The sequence below is a fragment of the Pleurodeles waltl genome, chromosome 9 (genome assembly GCF_031143425.1).
Source record: "Pleurodeles waltl isolate 20211129_DDA chromosome 9, aPleWal1.hap1.20221129, whole genome shotgun sequence".
Taxonomy (NCBI): domain Eukaryota; kingdom Metazoa; phylum Chordata; class Amphibia; order Caudata; family Salamandridae; genus Pleurodeles; species Pleurodeles waltl.
Genome location: NC_090448.1, coordinates 779,492,168 through 779,516,727, shown reverse-complemented (window position 1 = coordinate 779,516,727; position 24,560 = coordinate 779,492,168). Strand labels below are relative to the sequence as shown.

The 24,560-nt window shown below is 43.6% G+C and overlaps 1 protein-coding gene across 2 annotated transcripts in view; it reads right to left on the bottom strand.

Moving 5' to 3' along the window:
* Window positions 1-24,560, bottom strand: part of ZFPL1 (zinc finger protein like 1) — a 153,763-nt gene that overhangs the window by 82,616 nt on the left and 46,587 nt on the right. For both annotated transcript variants that reach the window (XM_069207976.1, XM_069207977.1), the window contains 3 exons: window positions 18,440-18,564; window positions 10,635-10,746; window positions 9,394-9,587 (listed from right to left, as the gene is read on the bottom strand). In XM_069207976.1, the coding sequence (XP_069064077.1) occupies window positions 9,394-9,587; window positions 10,635-10,746; window positions 18,440-18,541 (408 nt within the window). In that variant the 5' untranslated portion in view covers window positions 18,542-18,564. The remainder of the gene's footprint in view (window positions 1-9,393; window positions 9,588-10,634; window positions 10,747-18,439; window positions 18,565-24,560) is intronic.

The following is a 24,560-nucleotide window of genomic DNA, read 5'->3' as shown; positions in this document are numbered from 1 at the left end:
CCACTGCAAAGCGAGAATGATACTTATAGTGTTGGAGTGTCCGTGTCAGTGGTGGTTCACGGACACAAAAATCTGCCCTAACGACCCACACAGGAAGAAACTGTGCAGTTCAGATCTCCTGTACAAGTTCCGGGGTTAGATCCTGGATCACAACCTTCCATTGCTGAACTTGCCATCCGGGCTCCTAAATTCTTATAGTATGGGAATCCTAACTTGTCAAGGGATAGTAGAAGCAAACCAGAACATCATGCACTTTTAAATGGTACAGATTCTGAATCTTGAGTATCCAAAACTATGATACCTCCAGATTTCAGGAAGAATTGGTGACCTTTCATTTCTTCATCTAGCAAGGGCAAGGCTACAATTTTTATTCATATAAGGTATACCTTGCAGCAATCACTGCATATAGAACATCTTCTACACAAACCTCTCTATTTAGATGCATATGGGTAAAGATGATCTTAGAGGGTATTAAGAAGTATTTCCTCATATTAGATACCTATCTCAAATTTGGGAATTAAAAATCATTCTTTCCAAGTTGAAGGCTCCACAGTTTGAGCCCTTACGCAAGTAATCCTTTCTACGTTTTTCTTTGAAAACTGTCTTTATTGGTACCTAGCGCTTCGGCTTGCAGAGTGAGCTAGAATCAAGCACTGTGTTACAAGGAACCTTAGAATGTGTTCCATAACACCAGAGTGGTGATGAGAATTCAGATTTCCATGCTGATCACACTCTTTTCATTACCACTTTCTTTTAGAACACTTCAACTCTAATGAAAAAAACATTTCACACTCTAGCTGTGAAGAGCTTTAAAATTCTACCTACACAGGAATAAAGATATAAGACACTTTGTTAATTTGTGAATTATAATCCTTTAAGAACTGTCGGATCTATGACAAAGAAATCCATTTCAAGATGGATAGCACTTTCTATTTTACTATCTTATTAACTGTCAAACAAATCTCTTCCTGGCAGACATACCAGATATTTTTTCAGGCAAAAAGCTGCCACTGCTGCCGTGTTAAGAAATGTCCCTATTTTAAAGATATGTAAAGCTGCTACCAAGAGGTCTGTTCATATATTTATGGGGTGCTACTGTATGGATTCAGATGCCAGGTAAGTGGTCCAAAAGGATCAAACCTCACAGGAATCTGTTTGGGTGATGGTTGATGCAATCTTCCTGACCGACAGAGGTTGCAGCTTGACTGGACCGTTCTCCGCTCGGGTGAGGGCTGACCAGACCTGGTGACTGAACCCAGGCTGCGAAGAAGACCTGCGATGATGAGATGGGGGAACCTGAACAGCTGCCTGGCTGTTCAATTACTTAGTTCCCCAGCTGAAGTGGGACCGTGGCCTTCTGGTCCACCTGGTGTCCCAGCAGCAGTCTAGGAGCACTATCCCAGACTCTCCAGCTAAGGGAGTGCCAGCAAAGCCTGCGGGGGGACGAAGGGTTAATGGGACCCCGCAGTCCTTGACAACTGTGATTGGTATCTAAGACCGGGCCCAAAGAACTGAAAAGCGTTGAGCAAGGTGCAGCCTATGCCTGAGCCCTCACTGTAGACAAGGTGCTTCCTAGCACTCTCTTCCTTCACTGCTCCTGTGGACCCTGGACAGACCAGCCTGACAGTGGTGGGTGGACAGGCTATGGTGCTTTTTCATCAGGCCCTGGGCTGATGTGGAGCATTTTAGAGACATTCCCACTGTGGACAGACCGGTGTGTGGCCCTATGTAGCAGGTGACAGACTCCAGACACCCTCCTCTTGTGTTGGTGTTTATTCACATGGACAGCTAAGACTGAGATTTACATCAGGGAAACTTGCTACGCCTTCACTAGTGGCTGCCCAGGGGGTGGGGGCTGAAATAAGAGACTGGGTAGCACCTATGTGGTGAGATCTTTCATCAGCTCCTGCAGCTGACGTTGGGGGCCATCAGCAAAGATAAGGTGCTGAAACCATGTCAGGGCAACCCCGTAATGCACTATACGACCCCTCAGGTTGCTATGGGGCAGGCAAACAGGAACGCAGTACTCCAAGGGGCCCAAGGATGAGCCTTTGTGTGTGAACATTATGGAGGCCAATCAGGGATCTCACACTGTGCTGGACTGGAAAATTGATATGGTGTCCATAGAGGTCAACCTACTCATAAAAGACATACACAAAGTAGCCTGGTGAGAGCAGATGGCAGAAGACTCCATAGTTGAACTGAAGTCAGAAGTGACTGTCCTGAGAGACCAAGTGGCGCAGATGATAAGCGGACACATGTACTGGAAAGCAAGGGGGAGGAAGCGGAGGGCTGCTCCCACATGAATAATCTGCATGTTTGGTGATTCTGGAGCTAGTGAAGAATGCTGCTTCAAAGCACTTTTTGGAAGAATTAATATGGCAAGAGCTGCGCCCACAGGGGCTTTCTGAGCTCTTTGCAATTGTGAGGGCGCACTGGGCATTGGTTTTGGCTTCACCATCTGGCGCGCTGCCTAGGACCCTTATAGTGCATCCTCCACACGCTCAACTACAGGGACTGAGATTTCATTCTTCATGTGGCCAGAGAATCAGACCACCAGCAGTTTAAGAACCACCCAACTGCCATCTACCTAGATTACACCAGGAAGGTTCACCTCAAAATAAATCATATCTGAAAATAAAGCAAAACTGATGACGATGAACCTTAAGCATATACTGTTGGTTCTGGCCCACGTGTGGGTGGCAGCGCAGGAGAAGGGTAATTTCTTTGATACCGCCAGGGATGTCTGGGTTTGGCTGGAGATTAGGGACCCAGCTGGTACCAGGGGGGCCGCCCTTTTGGCAGATGGCTGTGGGGCTGCACACACGGCGGGACCCCGTGACGGGCGGCGATTTCAGCTGCAAAGGGGTGGATGGAGTGTATCCCTCCGGGTGGTGGTACAGGAGGATGGTACTTTGGAGCCTGAGGATGATCCTTCTTCAGGGGAGGCAGGTACTCCAGCGCGGTCACTAGGGAGAACAGCTGATACAGTTTTTGACCCTCGGGGCGAGACAGAGAGATCTGCGGACACTTGAGGAAGTGACGGGATTATGTTGGCTTGGGGGTTCATCTTGAGGGTCAGTGTGCAGCCCACCAGTACACTTTTTGTTCCTACAATTCACCCTTATGTACATGTTATGAGCTTTTCTTTTTTCTTGCTGATTAGTAGTCCCAGGTGATCCGAGTCATTGTTGGTCAGGTGGGAGGGGGTGAGAGGGGATTGTTGCAGGTGACCAACCCTGCCTTAAAAGAAGGGGACGCTGGTAGCTTTGGATCAGCTGGAAAGCTCCCCTTGTTAAAGTGGTTGACCAAACGCTTCCTGAGATACACAGCCCAGTTAATAGAGTCAAAAACAGATTCACTCTTTCTGTGTTGGGTGTTTTAGAGAGAATTTGTGGCAGACCTACTGGTAATGCGAACCGTTACTGGGCACCTTAAGAGGATTGCTGAGTTGGGGTATGGCATCTGCCCAAGGGAGGAGGGATGGGGGATTTTGACAAGTTTTGTATTATTTCTTATTGCAAAGGCGAGATGGGAGGAGTGGGCCCACTTGAAAGGAAGGAGGAAGCTATGATGAGATAGGAGACACCTTTATTTGGTGTGATGCATGGCTTTAAGCCATTTGAACGATGGCGGAAATCAATAGGAAGGTAGTCTCCTGGAGTGTCCGGGGGCTTAAAGGATTTCCCACACAATACAGGGTCTTCACTTTTCTAAAACGACATAGTATTCAAATAGCCTTGCTCGAGGAAACACACTTGTTACAAGAGGAGAAAACTAGTCTGCGGGCAAAATGACGGTTCCATGTTTATGCTGCTAATTATTCTAATTACACTAGAGGGGTCCTGAATTGGGTTGCACAGGGGGTCTCATTCGAAGTACAGGTGGAAACACAGGATTCACAAAGGAAAAGTGTGGTGGTGTACAGGACTCCGGATGAGGTGGACACATCCATAGAGAACAATATGCCCCTAACGTTTATGATGCACAATTTTTCAATGATCTAATGCAGATTGCCTCGCAGTACATTGATGCACAAATGATTTAGGCACAAGATTTTAATTGGGTACAGGACTAGAGGCTTGATAAACATCGCACGAGGCCGGGATTGAACTTGGCACAGAGTTGACCCTTGCGAGAAGCTCCACAAAATGTAATCTGTTAGATTAGTGGTTACCAACCTTTGGAATCCCGAGGGCCCCACTAATTCATAATTTTATAAGCAGGGGAACCCCAAGCAATTTGTATACTTTAAATTTCAAACTTTAAAACAGTAATTTTCAAAAATACACAAACCAGTACACAAATACTCGAATTACTAAAGATATGATTATTTTATATTTAAAAAATATGCAACATTTGAAACATTTTAATGGGAAGGTTGGCGCGGCACTGCAGTGACTAACTTTTCAATGATTGGTTTTATTTCGGAAAGTTGAACCCTCAGGTCAGATTTTACATATCCCAAGAGATTTTTTTAATTTATTTTTTTTAGGTACATAACATCTGAGAAAGCTTTTTCACAAAAATATGTGATGGGGAAAGGAAGTAAAAACATAAGGACCTCTCATCTCTCCGTAGACTCTTTGTCACATGTAATTCATTTGTTTTATAGCACCTCTCATTACAGTGTAGAGTGCCAGATTACTTTACAAGGGACTGCAAGGTGTAGGATTCACATGTCATCCACACTGGTAGGCATTTTCTAGGAGTGCTTGGCCGAGAGAAGCACAAACTCCGGATTCAGAACACAACACAGTGGTTAGCACTGACTTTAATTGTAAGACTATGGCCCTCATTACAACCCTGGAGGTCAAAGACCACCAGGGCTGTTAATGGCGATTGCACCGCCAATAGGCTGGCGGTGCAATCTTGCCTATTTCGACCGCGGCGGAAGTGCCGTGGTCGCACCGCCGGGACCGGCAGTTTTCCACCACGGTGGTCCCGGTGCTTAAATTCCGCAAGGGCAGCACTGCTTGCAGCGCTGCCCAGGGGATTACGAGTCCCCTTCCCGCCAGCCTGCCCATGGCGGTAGGAACCGCCATGGAAAGACTGGCGGAAAGGGGAGTCGCTGAGCCCCCTGCACTGCCCATGCACTTGGCATGGGCAGTGCAGGGGCCCCCAGGCACCGCCCCACACTGCTTTTCACTGCCTGCAAAGCAGACAGTGAAAAGCACGACGAGTGCAGCTGCACCCGTCGCACAGCCGCAACACCGCCGGCTCCCATGTTGCGGCCCACATCCCTGCTGGGCGGAAACTTTGTTTCCACCCGCCGGCCCGGCGAGGATGTCAGAATGGGCACGGCGGTTACAACTTGGCGGGTGGCGGTTGCCGCCCGCCAAGGTTGTAATGAGGCCCTATATTTCTACATGAGAAAAACATTTTCAGCAGCATAAGAAAAATGAATGACTGGGGGAAAAAAAAACTTCCTAATTTGAGCCATGCAGTTTGCAAGCAGCTCTTTAATGGCAGTTAAAAGCTCACTGTGCTAGATTACTATTGTAACTTACGAACTGCACAGTTACAAAAGGATCTCTGTGACAAAAGCAGCAACCCACTATGCAAGGCACATAAAATACTGTCCTTGCATGATACAGGTTCTATGCAGGTGGCATATTAACCATCTGCGCTACATTTGAGTTAAAACTGCCACTAGACAAAACTCCCATCTCTCTCGAGCAGGTACATTAATCACTAGAGTTAAATTGACGCTTTTATTTTTGCCCAAACGCTGCTGGACGTACAAGCAGCTTTGTAGTGCTCTTAAAACTGCTGCACTAAGGAAGTAATAAATATAAAAATATGCACATGCTTGCCGGAAGCCCCAGCTGGAGAAGTGTCTTCCTCCTGCCCTGCGACCTCTGGGAATTTGTCACAGACCAAAGGGGATCCACGAACCACGGGATGGGAACCGCGGCGTTAGATATTTGGAGGTACTGGCACTCTACAGATCAGATTTTTAATTTCCACTCCTCTGTGCAATCTAGTATTATAGATTTTGTTTCTCAGTAAACGCACAGCTATCAAGATATTCGACACCACATTATATCTACATGGATTCCTATCGGACACATTCCACACTGCTCTTTACCATTGTGATACGCATATGCAGACCTCTGATACCCATATGATGGTTAAAGACAGAGGTCTTCATTGATGCTGCCTTCTTTTCACATACCAAAAACTTCTTCCTGGAAAATTAGGGTTCAACAGGCAGTAGAGCAGTGGAATGCGAGGCATCTAAGGTAGCTCTTTGAGGGGAGAATGTAAATCAAAGATCTTAGGATGCTAGAACAACTGGAGAAAATTCTGTTGGGCTTGGGCACAGAGTTTGGATAGCCGTGTTGTGACAGATCCAGACAGTTCACAACAGCTGTTAGATACTAAACACCAGATTGAAGACACCTAGTCCCAGCTTGCCAAATATGCTTGCAGAATACACAGGCTATTTTTGAAAGGAGAAAAGTCAGGCCATCTTCTAGCAAGGCTCCTAAACCGGGCGTAACCTCACACTCAAATATTCTCCCTGCGGGGAGTGATGGGAGCATGGTGTGGTCCAGGGAGCACACTAACAATCTCAGCAAAGATTACTTAGAGATTGGGGGAATCAATACCTTTATGGTGGATGAACAGGAGATTAGGGATTTTCTAGATAAGTTACAACTGACATGGTTTTTGCTTGCACAGGGGGAGCCCTTTGAGGCCCCACTTGGTGTGCTTGAGCTGAAGGAAGCAATGGCCGGAATGGCCTGAGTAAAACTCTAGGGTTGGATTGTCTTCCAGCAGACTTCTATCAAGAAATGTCCTTGCTCCTGCTGAAGAAACTGCTGAAGGTAATTGAGGTGACTCAGAATGTTGGCTGGCTGCCGCCTATGATCCTGGAGTCTTTGTTAGTCTTAGTTCCTAAGGGGGAAAGGACCAAACACAGGTATCACCCTAACGCCCAATCTCCCTGTTGAACACGGGGGTCAAGATACTGAGTAAAAAAACTCTGGTGAACAGACTGCTATGAGTCATTTGGTCCCTTGTACATGAGGATCAGACAGGGTTCATCCCTGTGTACTTTGTTCAAGATCAGACGATTGATACATGTTATGGGGCACTGGTAGACTTTGATGCAGACTATGCACTGGTCGATCTGAACTTGGATCGTGCTTTTGACTTTGTTATATGGTCGTATCTATGGGTGATCCTGGAGACTGTAGGGGTTGTTCCCCATATTATTAGCTTTGTTAATCTACTATGTACTGACCAACAGGCTAGAATATAGTCAGGAAGCATGTCTCAGATGCAAAGACCATGAAACTTGGTACCCAGCATAGATGCCCACTCTCCCCTATACTTTTAGGCCAAGCCTCTTGCCTCCCGACTGCACGATCGGTTGAATGGTTGAGGAATTCTAGTGGAGGCCCAGATACATCCAGTATCTTTCTACACGGATGATGCGTTACGATATTTGAGGGACTCCTGCGCAGTTGGTGCCATGTGCACTGGCAACAATGGAAGGATTTGTGAAACTGGCTGGGCTACACATAAATGCATCTAAGCCAAGTCTGCTCCCCATGGGTCGGTTGGGGTGCACTCCCTTGTCTCAACTACCAGTATTGGGCTTGCACTGGGCCTCGGATGGGTTTAAACATACCTGTGGATATGGGTATCCATGGACCTGGTAACACAGTATGATCAAAATATGAGTAGAGTTGTGGCAGATTTGCATAGTTCAGTGGAGTTTTGGAAGACTCCCCTGCTGTCCATTATGGGTCGTATCTTGTTGGCAAAAATGTTATTTTTGTCATGATACATTCATATCCTCCAGAACACTATGTGTTCGATTCCCATGGTGACATTTCACAGGTTGCTTGTCTTGCTTGGCGATCTGGTTTGGGCACGCAAACACAGCAGAGTGAAATTCGAAGTGTTGAAATAGCCTTTTTCAAGAGGTTTGTTCCTCAGTAATCATAATATATGAGACAGAATATACTTGTTCGGTACAGGCTAGAAAAAGGAAAAAAAGTTAAATGCTGATAATGTTTTGGTAAATAATGGCCTTGAGAGACTGTATTTTCAGGAGTGTCCGTAGCAACAACTTTTTTTTTTTTTATTCTTTTATAGAAATGGAGCTGAAAATGTGCAGATCGGGCACCAGTTTCTCAATATTAACTTCAGGTGAGAGAACCTGCAATGCTCCTCTGTATTATTATGCCTAGATATCACACAAAGGAGAGGAATAGCTCAAGAACCTCGCTTCAGATCACAAAGCGTAGTAGCAAATATATGTGAAAATGTGCTTTAGAATGCACTAATTAACCTAAGTTTTAAGATAATTTTCAGGTGGAAGGAATCCAGTGCTCCTCACCCTTTCATTGGACACCCCTAGAGAAGGTGGTGCTGACTCATTTCCTCGCTGCAATCTGCAACATGCATTATGCTCCCTCACTTTAAAAGCGCTGCACTGGAAACTACAACTTAATCTGCCATTTTTAGCAAACACTAAAGGCACTGGCCAGTATACCCTGTGCCAGAAGTAGACTGGAAACGGAGGTGAAAATGGGCAGTGCTAGCAAGTGTAGCCCCCCCAAGAAAGATCTTTTGGCTATGGAGTTTTTTTTATTTTTACAAAACAAGCACATGACTCCAGTACATGCCATTCTAGGCTGTGGGTTTTGCCTTGGCCTTCCAAGGACAAGCACTGGCTCAATGAGGGTGACAGAAAGGAGAGGTTCACACATGCTGCCCAAAAGGACGTAAAGCATATCACTTATGATGCCGTGTGACAGTCTGATAATGCCAAAGGCTTAACATGTGCACACAGAGACGCCGCACATATTGGTAGGAATCATGCACTTTTTCTTTGTGGCTGTGCAATCTTGTAACACTGAAACACCAGGTCTGTATTGGCACCTGTGAAACTAAGTTGAGCAACTATCCAATTTACTTTTAATGGTCACAAACAATGGCAGACTAAGCCCAAAACTGGAAGCACGCAGCTAGTCAGCTGCTGCAGTGGGTCCTGTGGTCACTATACCAGGCTACACTATTGATAGATATACTACATCTCAGCAGTGTCATGAAATCGACCATAGGAGTAGAAAAAAAATCAACCTCATAAGTGTGAAAATGCCTTGACAGCAACATAAAATAACCCACACATCCAGCCATGAATTGTAAGATACAATCAGCAAAAAAAGCCCCAACGAACAAGCCTGAGATGCCCCAACTGAACCACAGGTGAGATAAAAACACAACTGGCAAGAAACTAGGCAAAAGTTAGAATATCACCCTTAATGTGCCCATAAAACTGCAGAGATGCTAGTACATAAAATTGCCTTGACCAACCACATACTATCACCTCCATGAGTACACACAAAAAAGTGGCCCTAAAGCAATACTCACCAGTGGAAGGCCTAGACCAGCCCGGGCCCAGTTGACAGTAGATAGCTTCTCTCGTAGGGAGGAGGCCACCGGGCTCACCAGATTGGCTGGAGGGAAGATGGGACCCTGGCAGCTTGGACACTGGTAGCCAGCAGGGGCAGTATTTTCTGGTAATTGGTTGGCCATCTCATTCAAACATGACCAATGAAACAAGTCTAGGACAAAAGGGGGAGACAGACAGGGCTGAGTAGCTGAATTTCTCTGAAAAACAGAAAGGCGAAGGAGCCTAAATGACATTACATTCTTAAACTCAGCATTAAAGACTTGCATTTATGCTCTTTGAATACTACGACATATTGTACATCCACATCATGTTGGCAATAAAGAAAATCCCACTCTCTCCTCCATCTAATTTATAAAAAGGAAAAATAAGCAGTCAGCTAAATTAAACGAAGAACAACTGTAACAGTAAATTAGAAAAGAGGGGCAAGTCAGAAGAGAGATGTCATCCAGGAACAACAGTGGGTAAATAGGTATGTTACAAAACCCAAGGGTAATGTCAATCACATGTTCCCTATACCATGTATTCCACTATTACCAGCGCACAATGACCTAGTAAAAATACATCAATAAAAAAAATAAAAAAAAATAAAACACATTGTCCAAAAACATGAGTAAAGCAATTCACCAGGAATCCTTTTGTCATATCCAAAGCACACACCTGTCAGCATAAATCTTAAACTCACATGTATAGCTCTCATCCCCCATAAACCCTCTGCAGAGAACACTTCTCTTTTTTAGATCACAGATACATTTCTTAAAGTAGCTTTTCGGTCAAAGAAAATTAAATCTGGAGTTAGTGGAAACTAGAAAAAGCACTACACTTTTCAATACTGGTCATAAAAAACGCCCCCAACTTTCAGTTAAGAAAGAAGGAGAAGCTGTGTGCCTTTGATACTCAGATTTCGTAATTTGCAGCCAATTCTTTCAATGCAAGTTATTGAAACAGCATCTCTAGGTACCTAGCCTATAACTGCCTATAGAGGGCAGTATCCGAGTGCTCTGGACACATATGTACTCCATGCCACATTTTCCACCACAGTGTTTAATATGTTGAAAATATTACTCTCTGCAGGCGGTTATGATAAATTCCAGAAACAGCAATCTGAGCCTGTAACACTTGTCAGACTGAGCCTTCCTTATAATCCGGTGATGCAGTGCACAGGCTAACAAAGAACTCTGAAGTAAGAAAGCCAGCTTACCATAGCACACAAGCCGTGCCGTCTCTCTGGAGGACAGAAGTGTGTTGCACAGGCGACAATTTGGGTTGTAGTCACTGTCCTGAAGCCACTGAAGATATGACTGGACAATGCACTGGGAAAAAAACAGAATAGTTGATTCTCTTTAGGGGGAGGGGAGCTGCAGACTGTCATTCCTGAAAAAAAGTCAAAACAACCGCTACCTATAAATTTATTGGAAAGCAACAGGCATGGCCCATTTGTATATGAAATCGCAAATGTAAAAAGAAACCAAGTTTTTTTTTTTTAACAATGCGTGTTAGTTAAGAAGTTCTAATTTGAAAACAATACAAAGGGCGACATCTCGGCACTTCAGAGAAGCCACACTGAAGCAAAGACATGTTTATCTCAGTTTACATTAATCCCTTGCATGCAGGTGTTGGCCCTTGGCCGACACCCACACACCCTCCCCTGGTGTGTCTGTCGGGCTAAAAAGGATTATTTTTTAATAAAAAAATAAATAAAAAAAAGAGAGAGCGGGAGACGTGAAATTGCTTCTGCGTCAGCCCCGCACTGTTCCAATCAATCTGTGACATTAGCACACCACGAGGTGCACAGACATCATAGTTTCTCCACCGGAGCGGCAGAAGAAGAACTAGAGTGCTCTCGCTCCATTCTGGTGGGGAACAAAAGCCAGAAACGACCACCCCAGGTTTCATTGAGGACTTGTTTAAAGGAGAAGAGCCAACAAAGCAAAATGGGCCCTGTTGAGGTAAATGGTTTACTCGGGAAAAGCACACCTCAACGGGACATTCTAAAGAACTGGGCATCCCATCCTAATGGTTGGCTTTGTCTAGGAATACTTTTGTATGAGTAGGTGTGACCACTTTCTCCACACAATACAAAGGTGCAATTTTTTTGTTTACCCCACAGGAACTGTCTGGTTAACAGAGCGGCCAGGTATACACTGTAGACTCTGTCTTGATGTATTCTTGCACCTATTGCTTGCAGAATGCCTTATTGAAGGCCCCAAGACTCCAGGGGTTCGATGGAAGTTTAGTCACATGTCATTTGTTCTGATAAGACCCCAAGACCAACTACAGGTCAAATTGGCGACATTCCCTCCCAAAATTGTTTTCAAAACATGTCATGGTTCGCCAGGAGATACCATTTATGAACAGACAGGACCTCGCTGGAGTTAGTTATATAAAATCATACACAACCTTGGAATCTGCTCAAAGTCTTGTTATATGTTATATGTTATATTAGTTACCTGTCTGAGCACTGCGTTCCCGCACTAATTTTGATACATAATGAAATTAATATTGTCCTTATAGTAATGATGTGAAAACAATCATCTTACAAGATACTGTGTTCCATACCCTTTTCAATAACATTGGTTATGATACAATTTACTAATTGAATTTGCACACTTTCAAAGCAAAAGTAGAAGTGTTGATGAATGAGTACCAAAGGACATTTGTTTGGCTTATTACCTTTGAGAACTTAGGCAGTATTCCCCAGCAAGTTTGCCTTAATTTCAAATGTAGATATGCTCACTCAGTTCAAGGAATGAAGCCTCGAATGCATACTCAGACACCCCCAACTTTCATCCACAAACTGGAAGGAGTTAGAATTAGCACAGTGAGTGCACTGAAGGCGCATGAAAGACACACTTTCTTGAGCTTCAAGCAGATACCGACGGAAGGTGTTAGTATAGGTTCACTTGGCAAGTATACAGGATTAGTTAAGACTCTGATGAGGACACAGACATAAACAGAAAAGCTTAGGCTAGGTCTGCTTTCACAGGGATTTTGCACATGTAGAAGGCAGATAGTAAAGGTAGTAGAGATACACATGCCATTGTTTCATCTTCACTTCTGAATTAAAAACCACTGGTGCTGTACTCGCCCCAATACTGAATTGCTAACTTACTCAACTAAGCAGATGACTACACACCATACAGACTGCAGCTGGCAGCCTCCTCTTTCAACATCCTATCCTTCACACACCCGGCATCTGAAACAGGTTTACGGACCCCCAATCCACAGCTCCTTTCAAACTCCTGAAACACACATTCAAATTCTCACACAACACTGGTTGAGTATCCTTCAATACCGCCTTAGATTTCAGAAACCTTTCAGACACCCTTGCTCAACACATACAGCACCTGAAGAGGAACAGACTTCTCCTAATTGACTCCAAAAGGGTGGAATGACCTGCCCTTACGCTTGTGCGCTTGCCTCTTTTATTAGATCACTCCAAGGATCAGCCCTGACTGCTCTTGCATCAGTAACAGGATATTTGGTGATAGTGCATTTTACAAAAAAAGCATATCATTACAGAGAACTCTGCACTCAATGCTACATGTATGGGTAAAATGTTTGTCCTGCTTGCCATGTTCATCCTCCGTCAGAACTTAGGATATGTTCAGTTTACTGTATGACGCGCATTACAGTCACAGCACTCCACATAACAGTGAACTTGACGAATGCTACCTTTTCAATGACTACCCTGTGTGTCAAAGGCTACCGTTCTTTGTAGTTTATGACTTTCTCTTTATGGAACTTAGATTCCCCAGCATTTAGATGTGAAGACATACAGGTTTGTTTTCACTGCCCGTCACCACCTGAAAAAACAGGAGGTAAAGGGCAGTGATAACTGTATAATGCCATCCTTGCCATGGGAGACAACTCCTGTATTGAGAGGGGCATTTTTTTTTTCTTCCGAAAATAAAATCCGCTTCTGAATTATGTTTTAAAAAATTGAGAAAAAAAATGTATGGACGGCTTTGTCATGTTGATGGGAGTAGTGCGGCACAAGTAAAAAGGCATTTACAGGAACCACGATTTCAGCAGCGCCTGTCAATGTTTTTGAACTGATCGCCAGCTTGGTAGTCATTTCGAAGTTTGGCAGGTGGAGTAGTCTCAGCATGGCAGACGTTAAGTCATCCGCTAGGGTGGCAGAGTTTTCTTTGTCAGCCAAAATGGAAATAAGGGCCTTACTAAGAACTCCTCATTTTTATTTTTGCAATGTGGGTAGCTGTGGGTTGGGTCCTAGCTCAGCTGGCACCTAGGCACACCTGCACATTTTTGAAAACTAGAGAACTAGGGGAGTCCAGAGGTGCATGACTTGTGAGGCTCTCAACAGGTAACTTTACCCAAAACCCCTTGCAAATGTGATACTTTGGTAAGAAACACACATTTTCCTCACAATTCTGTTATGGCAAGACCCGGAATCTGCGGGAGCTATAGGTTTGCTACTACCCTGCATTCCGACACATCTCCCCATAAGAACGGTATCCAATTGTGTGGGTGGACAAGAAAAAAACGAAATTCCTACCACTCTGCATTACCCCACGTGCGCCCATATAAATGCAGCCTGCATGTGGTTGGACCTAGTGCCCGCTACAGAAACGGCTCAAACCAATGTCAATTGCAGCGCCATCAGGGTACTCTCATTGACCTTGGTTTGATCATTTCTGTCACAGACCCTAAGCTTAGCCACACAAGTGAAGTACCATTTAAATCGGGAGACTTGGGGGGAATGTTGGGTGAATGGATGGCTGTGGCTTCCTGCAGATTCCAGAAGTTTCCATCACAGAAATGTGAGGAAAATGTGTCTTTTAGGACAAAGTTTTTACATGTTGCAGGGGATTCTGGATAAAACAACCTGGTGAGATCCACACAAGTCACCCCACAGTGGATACCCCAAGGTCTCTAAGTTTTAAAAAATGTACAAGTTTGCTAGCCACATTGGAAAAAAGGATAATTTTTTAGTGGATGAAATTATGCGTCCATGTTGCGATTTGGGCTGTTTCCTGTTGCAGGCTCTAGGTCTACCCACACAAGTGAGGTAACATTTTTATCAGGAGACGTGGGGGAATACTAGGCAGAAGGATGTTTGTGGCTCCCCATAGATTCCAGAATTTTCCATCACAGAAATGTAAGGAAAATGTGTTTCTTAGTCAAGGTTCGAGGTTTTCAAGGGATTCTGGATACAAATCCTGGTGAGACCTGTGCAAGTCACCCCATCCTGGATACCCCTAGATGTCTAGTTTTCAAAAGATGCACAAGTTTGCTAGGTTTCCCTATAGGGTCCAAGATCTACAGCTATCCACATTGGAGAAAAATGAGAAAGGTTTGTATTCAGTGGAAAAATGTGATGCATTCATGTTGCGTCTTGGGCCGTTTTCTGTCGCAGGCACTAGGCCTACCCCACATGTGAGGAACCATATTTATTGGGAGACATGGGGAATGCCCGTTAGATGGAAGTTGAAGGCTCCTGCTCCAGAACTGTTCATCATAAAAATTTGAGGAAAATGTGTTTTTAGTCAAAGTTTATGGTTTACAAGGGAATCTGGGTAAACAAAAACCTAGTGTGAGCCAAGCAAGTCACCCCACCCTGGGTACCACTAGGTGTCTAGTTTTCAAAAGATGCACAAGTTTGCTAGGTTTCCCTATAGGGTCCAAGATCTACAGCTATCCACATTGGAGAAAAATGAGAAAGGTTTGTATTCAGTGGAAAAATGTGATGCATTCATGTTGCGTCTTGGGCCGTTTTCTGTCGCAGGCACTAGGCCTACCCCACATGTGAGGAACCATATTTATTGGGAGACATGGGGAATGCCCGTTAGATGGAAGTTGAAGGCTCAAGCTCCAGAACTGTTCATCATAAAAATTTGAGGAAAATGTGTTTTTAGTCAAAGTTTATGGTTTACAAGGGAATCTGGGTAAACAAAAACCTAGTGTGAGCCAAGCAAGTCACCCCACCCTGGGTACCACTAGGTGTCTAGTTTTCTAAACTTTACAAGGTTGCTAGGTTTCTCTAGGTCCTAGGATCCATAATCTACAGCTAACAATATTGGAAAACAAGTGTCAGTTTTAAGTCGAAAAGTGTGATGTGTACATGTTGTGCTTTGGGCCGTGTCCTGTTATTGGCACTAGGCCTACCCACACAAGCGAGGTACCATTTTTATCAGGAGATTTTGAAGGAATGCTGGGTGGAAGAAAGTCTGTGGCTCCCTACAGATTCCAGAACCTTCCATCACAGAAATGTGAGATAAATGTGTTTAAGTCAAAGTTTGAAGGTTGAAGGGATTCTGGGTAACAAAAACCTGGTACGGGCCACACAAGTCATACCACCCTGGTTACCGCTACGTGTCTAGTTTGAAAAAATGAACAGGTTTCCCTAGGTGTCGGTTGAGCTAGAGTCTAAAATCTAGAGATACCCATATTGGAAAAAAAGGGTCAGTTTTCAGTGGACGAATGTGATGCGTTCATTTTGTGTTTTGGAACATTTCCTGTGGCAGGCACCAACCTAGCCACACAAGTAAGATACCATTTTTATCAGAAGACTTCAGGAGCATAAAATAGTAGAACATTTGTTACTACCAACTGTATTTCCCTGCATTTGTGCCTTTCAAATGGAAAGCCATTGTATAAAAAAGAAGACATTTTGAAAAATACCATCCAAATCATTCACTAGTACAGGTACCCACAAATTCAGGAATGTACAAATAACCACTGCTCCTAAACTCCATATCTTGTGCCCATTTCATAAATACATAGGTTTCCTTTATATACATTTTTCACTCTACCTACTATGACTAGGACTATACCCTGTACTCAAAGAAAAACCATTGTACAGTGCAGCTCAGTTGTTGGCTCTGGGTACCTTGGGGTCTTAGAAAACCTACAAACCCTATATATCCACGTAAGCAGGAGGGTAATTGTAAATTCCTTTTGTAAATCCGCCATTGCTGCAAAAATGTACAGATGAATATGGTCACACTAATGACTGTTTTTTTCCTACTCATTTTCAATATTTCCTTATTTCAACAGTTATTTTCCTTGGGAAAACCTTTAGGGATTTACACAAATGACCCCATACTGAATTCTGAATGGTGTCTATTTTTCTGAAATCTATGGCTTTCCTGGATCACCCAAGGGTTTCTTTCACACTGGTTTCCACCATAAACTGGAAGTAGGAGAAGAACATAAGAATAGGGAAAAATGGGCAACCTCTTTGAAAAATGGCAAAACTGTGTTACAAAATTAGGTTTTTTGATTCAGCTCAGCACTTTCCTGGAAGCTGGGAAGATGGTGACTTTAGTACAATAGATCATTTGTTGAAGCCACTTTTAAGGAAAAACCAGACACTTATCTGGAGAACTTTTTCCCTATTTCCTTTTCATAAAAAAAAAAAAAAAAAAAAAAAACCTTCAAAAGTTTGCTGTATTTTGCCTATTTTCTAGGTCCCGTCCGGCGGGAATCCACCAACCCCGAGTACTTTTGGATAACTCAGGATGTTGGAAAAAAAAGAATGCAAATTTGGCATGGATCCATTATGTTGTAAAATTGTTATGGAGCCCTAAGCCTGAACAACCCCAAATTGCCAAAAATCGGCTCAGCACTGGTGAAGAGGTTGCGGAGTGGGTAGTGCAACAGATAAGGGGTTAAGAGAAAAATGGACCCTGAAAAACAAGTATGAGGAGACCAGTTTTTTCCCCACAACCCCAAGGAAAATTCAACACATATGGCCAGTTCAATGCAGCCCTGTTTCTTGGGGAAATATATTAGAATCACAGTGTGATGCATGACATGGTAGAAACAGGAACCTCCTGAAGGGTTTTCATTGATATTGATAGCATCTACAAGATGAGCAACAGGTAATGGAGAAGGCAGCTGAAAAGTTATCTTTTCTAGTTGGTTTCCTTGCCTATTTGGTCACTACTTGATTACTATTACTTGCATGTGACTTCATAAAAATCTGTCATTTCAGATTGGAAGGAAGATGTGTGATGTTATGTTGCAAGTCAGAGACGAACAAATGGTTCCAAAAATCTGGCTTGAGGGGAAGCGGATATTTATACACCTACAAAGGAGAGGATTTCCTTTTCATTGAACAATCTTATTCTTTGGGTTGTTGGTGTTTCTCGGTAAAGATGTGTTCAGTACTTCATATTCCACACAGAAAAGTGCATTAATCCACACACAGAATTCCAGTAAAACAAGTGTTACACAGAAATGGAGGCGGAAGAATCAATCCATGCCATGCCTTTATAGCCCTTTCAAAATACATAAACATTATTTGGTGGTATTAAAGAAAATAATCTGATGTCAAATATTGTGCTTTACATTACAATTTTCCAAAGAGGTGCTCCTTGCACAGATTATGCTTTGAACAAAGTTGCATTCTTCATGCACCTTTAAGTTGCTAAGAGGCAAATTGCAAGAGTTTCAGTAAATTCTCATCCCTGTGTTAACACCTGTCTGCACGAAGATAGCTATTATAACTGATGCAATGAACTTTGCACCCCTATTAAATTTCAACACCACACACCTTCAAGAATTTAATGGGTGAAGAATGCCCACCAGGACAGACACAGATTTTGGTGTGGGGAGTACCGAAAAACATGATATGATCATTTTTTGCCAGCTAAACTCTGAATAGGTGTTCATTATCAAAACCCATAAATTCCTAACACCTCAGAGATGTATTTTAACTGGTGTGATAATGATCACATCTGACATGGGACACTTGTAATCAGACTATAAGAAGTTAGGTAAAGCAAGCAATGGACAATCCCCTATGTACTAAGGTATTTGCCACAGGTATTAACACAGAGTACAAAATCACAACAACAATAAGCTTCTAGGAATATTCCAGCAGAGCTCATAAATGAGCACTCCCAAGAGAAATATAGAAGTGCCATTTTGGAGAAGCTCACTGGATGAAAAAAAGCATGCAGTCAGGTCTTTCTGGGGAACATTCACCACTGCAGATTCTTTTGCTAGCTACGATATATTTTAGGTCCATCAGCTTACCTTGGAGTGATTCGCCACCAGGCAGTGCTCGCATACGTTAACACGATGCTCGAAACAGAACAGATTGGTCACTTTTCTCTTGGGACACTTGCACAGCCCCATTTTGTTTTAGATATGTGGGGAGACTGGGGGACAAAAAGAATACATTGAGATATAGAAAACAATGCAGACTAAATACAGGGAAGGCGTTCATATGAAAACAGTAGCATACAGAAGTGACAGCCTAGAGCACAGGTATTCAACACAGGGTCAAAAGAGATCGATTCATGCCCATTTTTCAGGTTAACCACTGTGATGAGCCTTGAGGAAGGTTTTTCACAAATGATTGCAAAACCCATGGGAGAGAGGAAAGCATTTTTGTGATTTACATGTTAGGCCCCTTCCCTGCCTGTTAATGCTATCCTCCCACTTCACCCAAATACAAACACACACACACCAACGTTCTGTTTCATAAATCACACTCAACATTCCGGACACCAGCTCAGAAATAAAGGGAATAGGAACACAAAAGATGCTAGGTTACAGATTCACCCAACAAACTGTCAGGCTCTCCAGTACCACTGCAGACATGCAACCCTACAAGACACAAGGCTCCCCACACCTCATGTCAAACAGAAACCAAGAGGCAACAACTAGGTTGCAACTGCACAACAGTTGTAGACCTGCAAACTGCACCTGTACTTTTAATATTACATGTATAAATAGGGGTAGTTCTGTTAAAAAAGCAGTTTCTTCGAACTTCAGCTAACAATGGGCAATGATCTGCGTCAGTATCAGTTTTCTTTACTTTTCTTCAATACACTGTTGATAAAACAATGGGCAATTGTGAGGATCAGTGGATTTAGGTAATTCTGTGGTAGCAGCATTTACTAAATACGTAACGAATTACCGTATTTGACATAAAATTTGCATATTGTGCACACTTTGACAAAAAATGTGGCTTGTAGCTCAAATGGAGGGAAAGTAACACTGGTAAGGAATGAGCTCTTTAATGTGCAATTCCTGCCACAAAATATTTATAACCTTCCTGCATAATTTGGTCCTCTGTGTCGTATTATCCAGATAGCTCTGAGAATGTTTAAGATCTCCCTAATAAATTATATTGTTAGATTGTTTAGGGTGGGTGAAAAATCACAACTCTTGTCAGGGTGAACCCTCAAAGTCACAAAAATAACCTCAACTCAATACCTTTTTACTGACAGGGCAAACAGGCTTAAAAATGTTAAAAGTATTTATGCAGGACCAAAACATTAGTAAAGTCAAAATGCCAAACAATAAAAATCCCAACCCAAATAAGAAAAATACACTTGAGTGTAATAAACACAATGACACAAAAATACCAAACTTCAAAAAGGCAAAGTAGAGATATGCATTTTTAAAGTTTTACAGAATTATATAGCCAAAAGGCAGAAAGCGCTAAAGTTATTCAATGGTCACAGCAGACTGGGACCAAGGATTTTAACTTCTGACCTAGGGCCGATTTATATCTTGATCGAACACTCAGTTGAGACAGAGCATCTATACCACCAAGATAATGGTATGCCTGTTTGAATTCGATGTAGGCGGATCACAGATTGAATCGCAGCAGAGACTACTGTGTCTCCACTGTGTGTAAACCCCTCTGACGCACCAGAGGAGTAAGGGCTGTCGGAGGCACATCTGTAATTCCACCCTCCTAATTTAGATGGGCAAAATTACAGGTCAGTTTTCACTGTCTTGCTGCCAGGAAAACCCTGCCGGTAAGGGGCAGGGAAACCTGCCAAATGCTTCCCTTTCCACAGGAGAAGACTCCCATGGAAAGATGAACATTTTCTCTTTTCTTCCCAAAAATTATTTAGTCTATGGATTTTCTTTTTGAAGGTAAAATTAAGTTTGATGCAGGACTCAGTCATGTTGAAGGAGCTCTACACCAAACAGCAAAATGCATTGACAGGAACCACCATGATGGCAGTTCTCAGCAGTGTTTTATAAATGACCTCCAGCTTGGCGGTCACTTATAAATTTGACGGGCGGTCCCTCCACCGGGGCAAAAGTAATATGTTCTATCACCCCAGTGGAACAACCGGCTGTTTGTCAGGATTTAACGTGTAAAATGTTAAGGTTTCTAGGGCCTCAGTCGAGACAATCAGAGACTCAAAAGAAGCCAGGTAGAGACCAGCAGCAGGGACCAGTACTGCTCCAGTTGCCACTGGTCAGCTGGGTACTTCAATGACAAGATCTCTTACACTTTGCTGGCTCTCTGTAAACACAAAGGAGATCTGCAACCTCACTCTTGGAGCCCACTTCTTTGTCGTGGAAAGCGAGCATGTCCAGTCCTTCGGGGCACCTTTCAGGTAATAGTCAGCAGGTCCTGTCAGTGTTCTGAAGAGAGTGCCAGGGTGCCACATTCATGTTTGGTACCAGCTAGTGGGGGGGGGGGGGGTTACTCCTGGGCACAGGTCCAGGGTAAAAGTTCTCTGGGTCAAACATACCTATTTTTTCAGTAAGTCTTGTTTGTCCTAGTGCAAACTGGTTGAAAATGCCATGTTTCAAGGCATTTTCCAAATGGTGAATATCTTCTGCCACTCTAAACCTGGGCTCTTAGATGTGGTAGGGCATTAGGACGGACTACCTTAGAACCACCCTCCCCTTGTCCTAACACAAAAATCTAGTTTGAAGCAGGTACTGAACAAACATCTAACACAGAGACAGAACTCTGATCGGAAAAGGTAGGGTCCCTTTGAAAGCAGAAAGGTGATCTACAAGAACTGTCTTGGCATCCTGTTCTCTTCCATTCAAGTGTGACCCTATTGTTATGTGTGGCTCAATAGACCTGTAATGCAGGATTCGAACATTTTATTGTGTTCAGGAGTCATCACTGCCCATGTAGGTCAGCCTATTGTTTGATCTTGGGAGGTATTTCATATCTATTTTACACCTCTTCAAGGCTTAGAGCTGGCAAATGCCTATTATAATTACCCTTCTGGTAGTTCAGGCAGGTAAAGGACAACTTTCTAAAAGTTACTTTTTCGTAGTATTTATTAGAAATCCAACTTTGCCATTGATTTAGATTTTTATTAACTATTACAAGTCATTATCATAATCCTTTATTTCGATTCATTTGAATCATAAAAGGTACAATCACAAAAAGAAATAAGACCATCATAAAAGCTAAAATATAGTAACATACTACCCAGTTCAACTTTAAAAAGTTACAATATTTCTTGGCACTTGATGTCATCATTCAAAAGTGCCATGCTACCATTAAACCCCAGGCCAAAACTGTAGAATTCAAATCTTCATACAAATCAAAATATATACAATGTGTTAAAAACATATGGTATTACGTATATACTCCAAAATTCATTGTTAAACAGTCATTATTAAGATATTTCTTTGGCACTTAATGTCTTTGCCCTGATGTGCCATACCGCTGTTAAGAACTTTGCTAGATCCGATGATCTATAGTTCTGTTTCCATCTAGTGGTGAAATCACACAAGGATAAAGACCAAATTCTGAATCTAATATAAAGTGCATGTGTAAAAAGCTTGTAAAACAATTTTGAAATAATTTTCTAATTCATAAAAACATTTAATTGACAAAAAGCTATCAGTCAAACTACGAGAAGGCACAGCTACTGGTTCATCCATTTAAACACTAGCAGAGTATGCATCCTGAGGGCCCTGTAAAGCATTTGTGGGAAGACGTAACGGGGTCTGACCAATAAGAGTCCAATCCTAATTTAGAAAGACTGTTCTTTACATAGCAACACCACGCAATTTTCTTAACATGAGTACCTTCTCACAACCATCTAAGCCATACCCTATAAGGTCCTACTTCTTCTATGGACCACACCCTAATCCAATACTGCAGTTTCGGAGAGCGGCAATATCTGCAATAGATGGCAGACTCAGTTTCAAATGAATAGGGAGAGTTGGTGAGGTCTGCGGGATCTTTAAAAACATTTTAAAAAGGGAATTTTCTGGTTTTTCCACAGCATCCAATTTGCAGGCCCCCGAGCTCATCGCCATACAGAGCTGCCCCCTGCTTCACTTTTATATATCTCTAATGCTGGGGTAATAGCAAAGTTGGGTTTTCTTCCGGCAAACCTTAAAATTCATCCTGCCTTTTGTTTTAAACACAGTGCATCTTAGTACTTGGCATGACCTTTTTTGTGAATCCTCTAGTTGAATTCCTAGATAGTCAAATTCCAGAACTCTTTCAAGAGCCTCGCTGTAGGAAGTTGGCTCTGTATGTGCTATTTCAAAGTAAGGAATAGCATGCACAGAGTCCAAGGGTTCCCCTTAGAGGTAAAATAGTGGTAAAAATAGATAATACTAATGCTCTATTTTGTGGTAGTGTGGTCGAGCAGTAGGCTTATCCAAGGAGTAGTGTTAAGCATTTGTTGTACATACACATAGACAATAAATGAGGTACACACACTCAGAGACAAATCCAGCCAATAGGTTTTGTTATAGAAAAATATCTTTTCTTAGTTTATTTTAAGAACCACAGGTTCAAATTTAACATGTAATATCTTGTTTGAAAGGTATTGCAAGTAAGTACATTAGGAACTTTGAATCATTTCAATTGCATGTATACTTTTCAAGTTATTCACAAATAGATATTTTAAAAGTGGACACAGTGCAATTTTCACAGTTCCTGGGGGAGGTAAGTTGTTGTTAGTTTTACCAGGTAAGTAAGACACTTACAGGGTTCAGTTCTTGGTCCAAGGTAGCCCACCGTTGGGGGTTCAGAGCAACCCCAAAGTTACCACACCAGCAGCTCAGGGCCGGTCAGGTGCAGAGTTCAAAGTGGTGCCCAAAACGCATAGGCTTCAATGGAGAGAAGGGGGTGCCCCGGTTCCAGTCTGCCAGCAGGTAAGTACCCGCGTCTTCGGAGGGCAGACCAGGGGGGTTTTGTAGGGCACCGGGGGGGACACAAGCCCACACAGAAATTTCACCCTCAGCGGCGCGGGGGCGGCCGGGTGCAGTGTTAGAACAAGCGTCGGGTTCGCAATGGAAGTCAATGAGAGATCAAGGGATCTCTTCAGCGCTGCAGGCAGGCAAGGGGGGGGCTTCCTCGGGGAAACCTCCACTTGGGCAAGGGAGAGGGACTCCTGGGGGTCACTTCTGCAGTGAAAGTCCGGTCCTTCAGGTCCTGGGGGCTGCGGGTGCAGGGTCTTTTCCAGGCGTCGGGACTTAGGTTTCAGAGAGTCGCGGTCAGGGGAAGCCTCGGGATTCCCTCTGCAGGCGGCGCTGTGGGGGCTCAGGGGGGACAGGTTTTGGTACTCACAGTCGTAGAGTAGTCCAGGGGTCCTCCCTGAGGTGTTGGTTCTCCACCAGCCGAGTCGGGGTCGCCGGGTGCAGTGTTGCAAGTCTCACGCTTCTTGCGGGGAGATTGCAGGGTTCTTTAAAGCTGCTCCTTTGGATAAAGTTGCAGTCTTTTTGGAGCAGGTCCGCTGTCCTCTGGAGTTTCTTGTCGTCGAAGCAGGGCAGTCCTCAGAGGATTCAGAGGTCGCTGGTCCCTTTGGAAGGCGTCGCTGGAGCAGAGTTCTTTGGAAGGCAGGAGACAGGCCGGTGAGTTTCTGGAGCCAAGGCAGTTGTTGTCTTCTGGTCTTCCTCTGCAGGGGTTTTCAGCTAGGCAGTCCTTCTTCTTGTTGTTGCAAGAATCTAAATCTTAAGGTTCAGGGAAGCCCTTAAATACTAAATTTAAGGGCGTGTTTAGGTCTGGGGGCTTAGTAGCCAATGGCTACTAGCCCTGAGGGTGGGTACACCCTCTTTGTGCCTCCTCCCAAGGGGAGGGGGTCACATTCCTATCCCTATTGGGGGAATCCTCCTTCTTCAAGATGGAGGATTTCTAAAAGTCAGAGGCACCTCAGCTCAGGACACCTTAGGGGCTGTCCTGACTGTCCAGTGACTCCTCCTTGTTTTTCTCATTATCTCTCCTGGACTTGCCGCCAAAAGTGGGGGCTGGGTCCAGGAGGCGGGCATCTCCACTAGCTGGAGTGCCCTGGGGCATTGTAACACGAAGCTTGAGCCTTTGAAGCTCACTGCTAGGTGTTACAGTTCCTGCAGGGGGGAGGTGTGAAGCACCTCCACCCAGAGCAGGCTTTGTTTCTGTCCTCAGAGAGCACAAAGG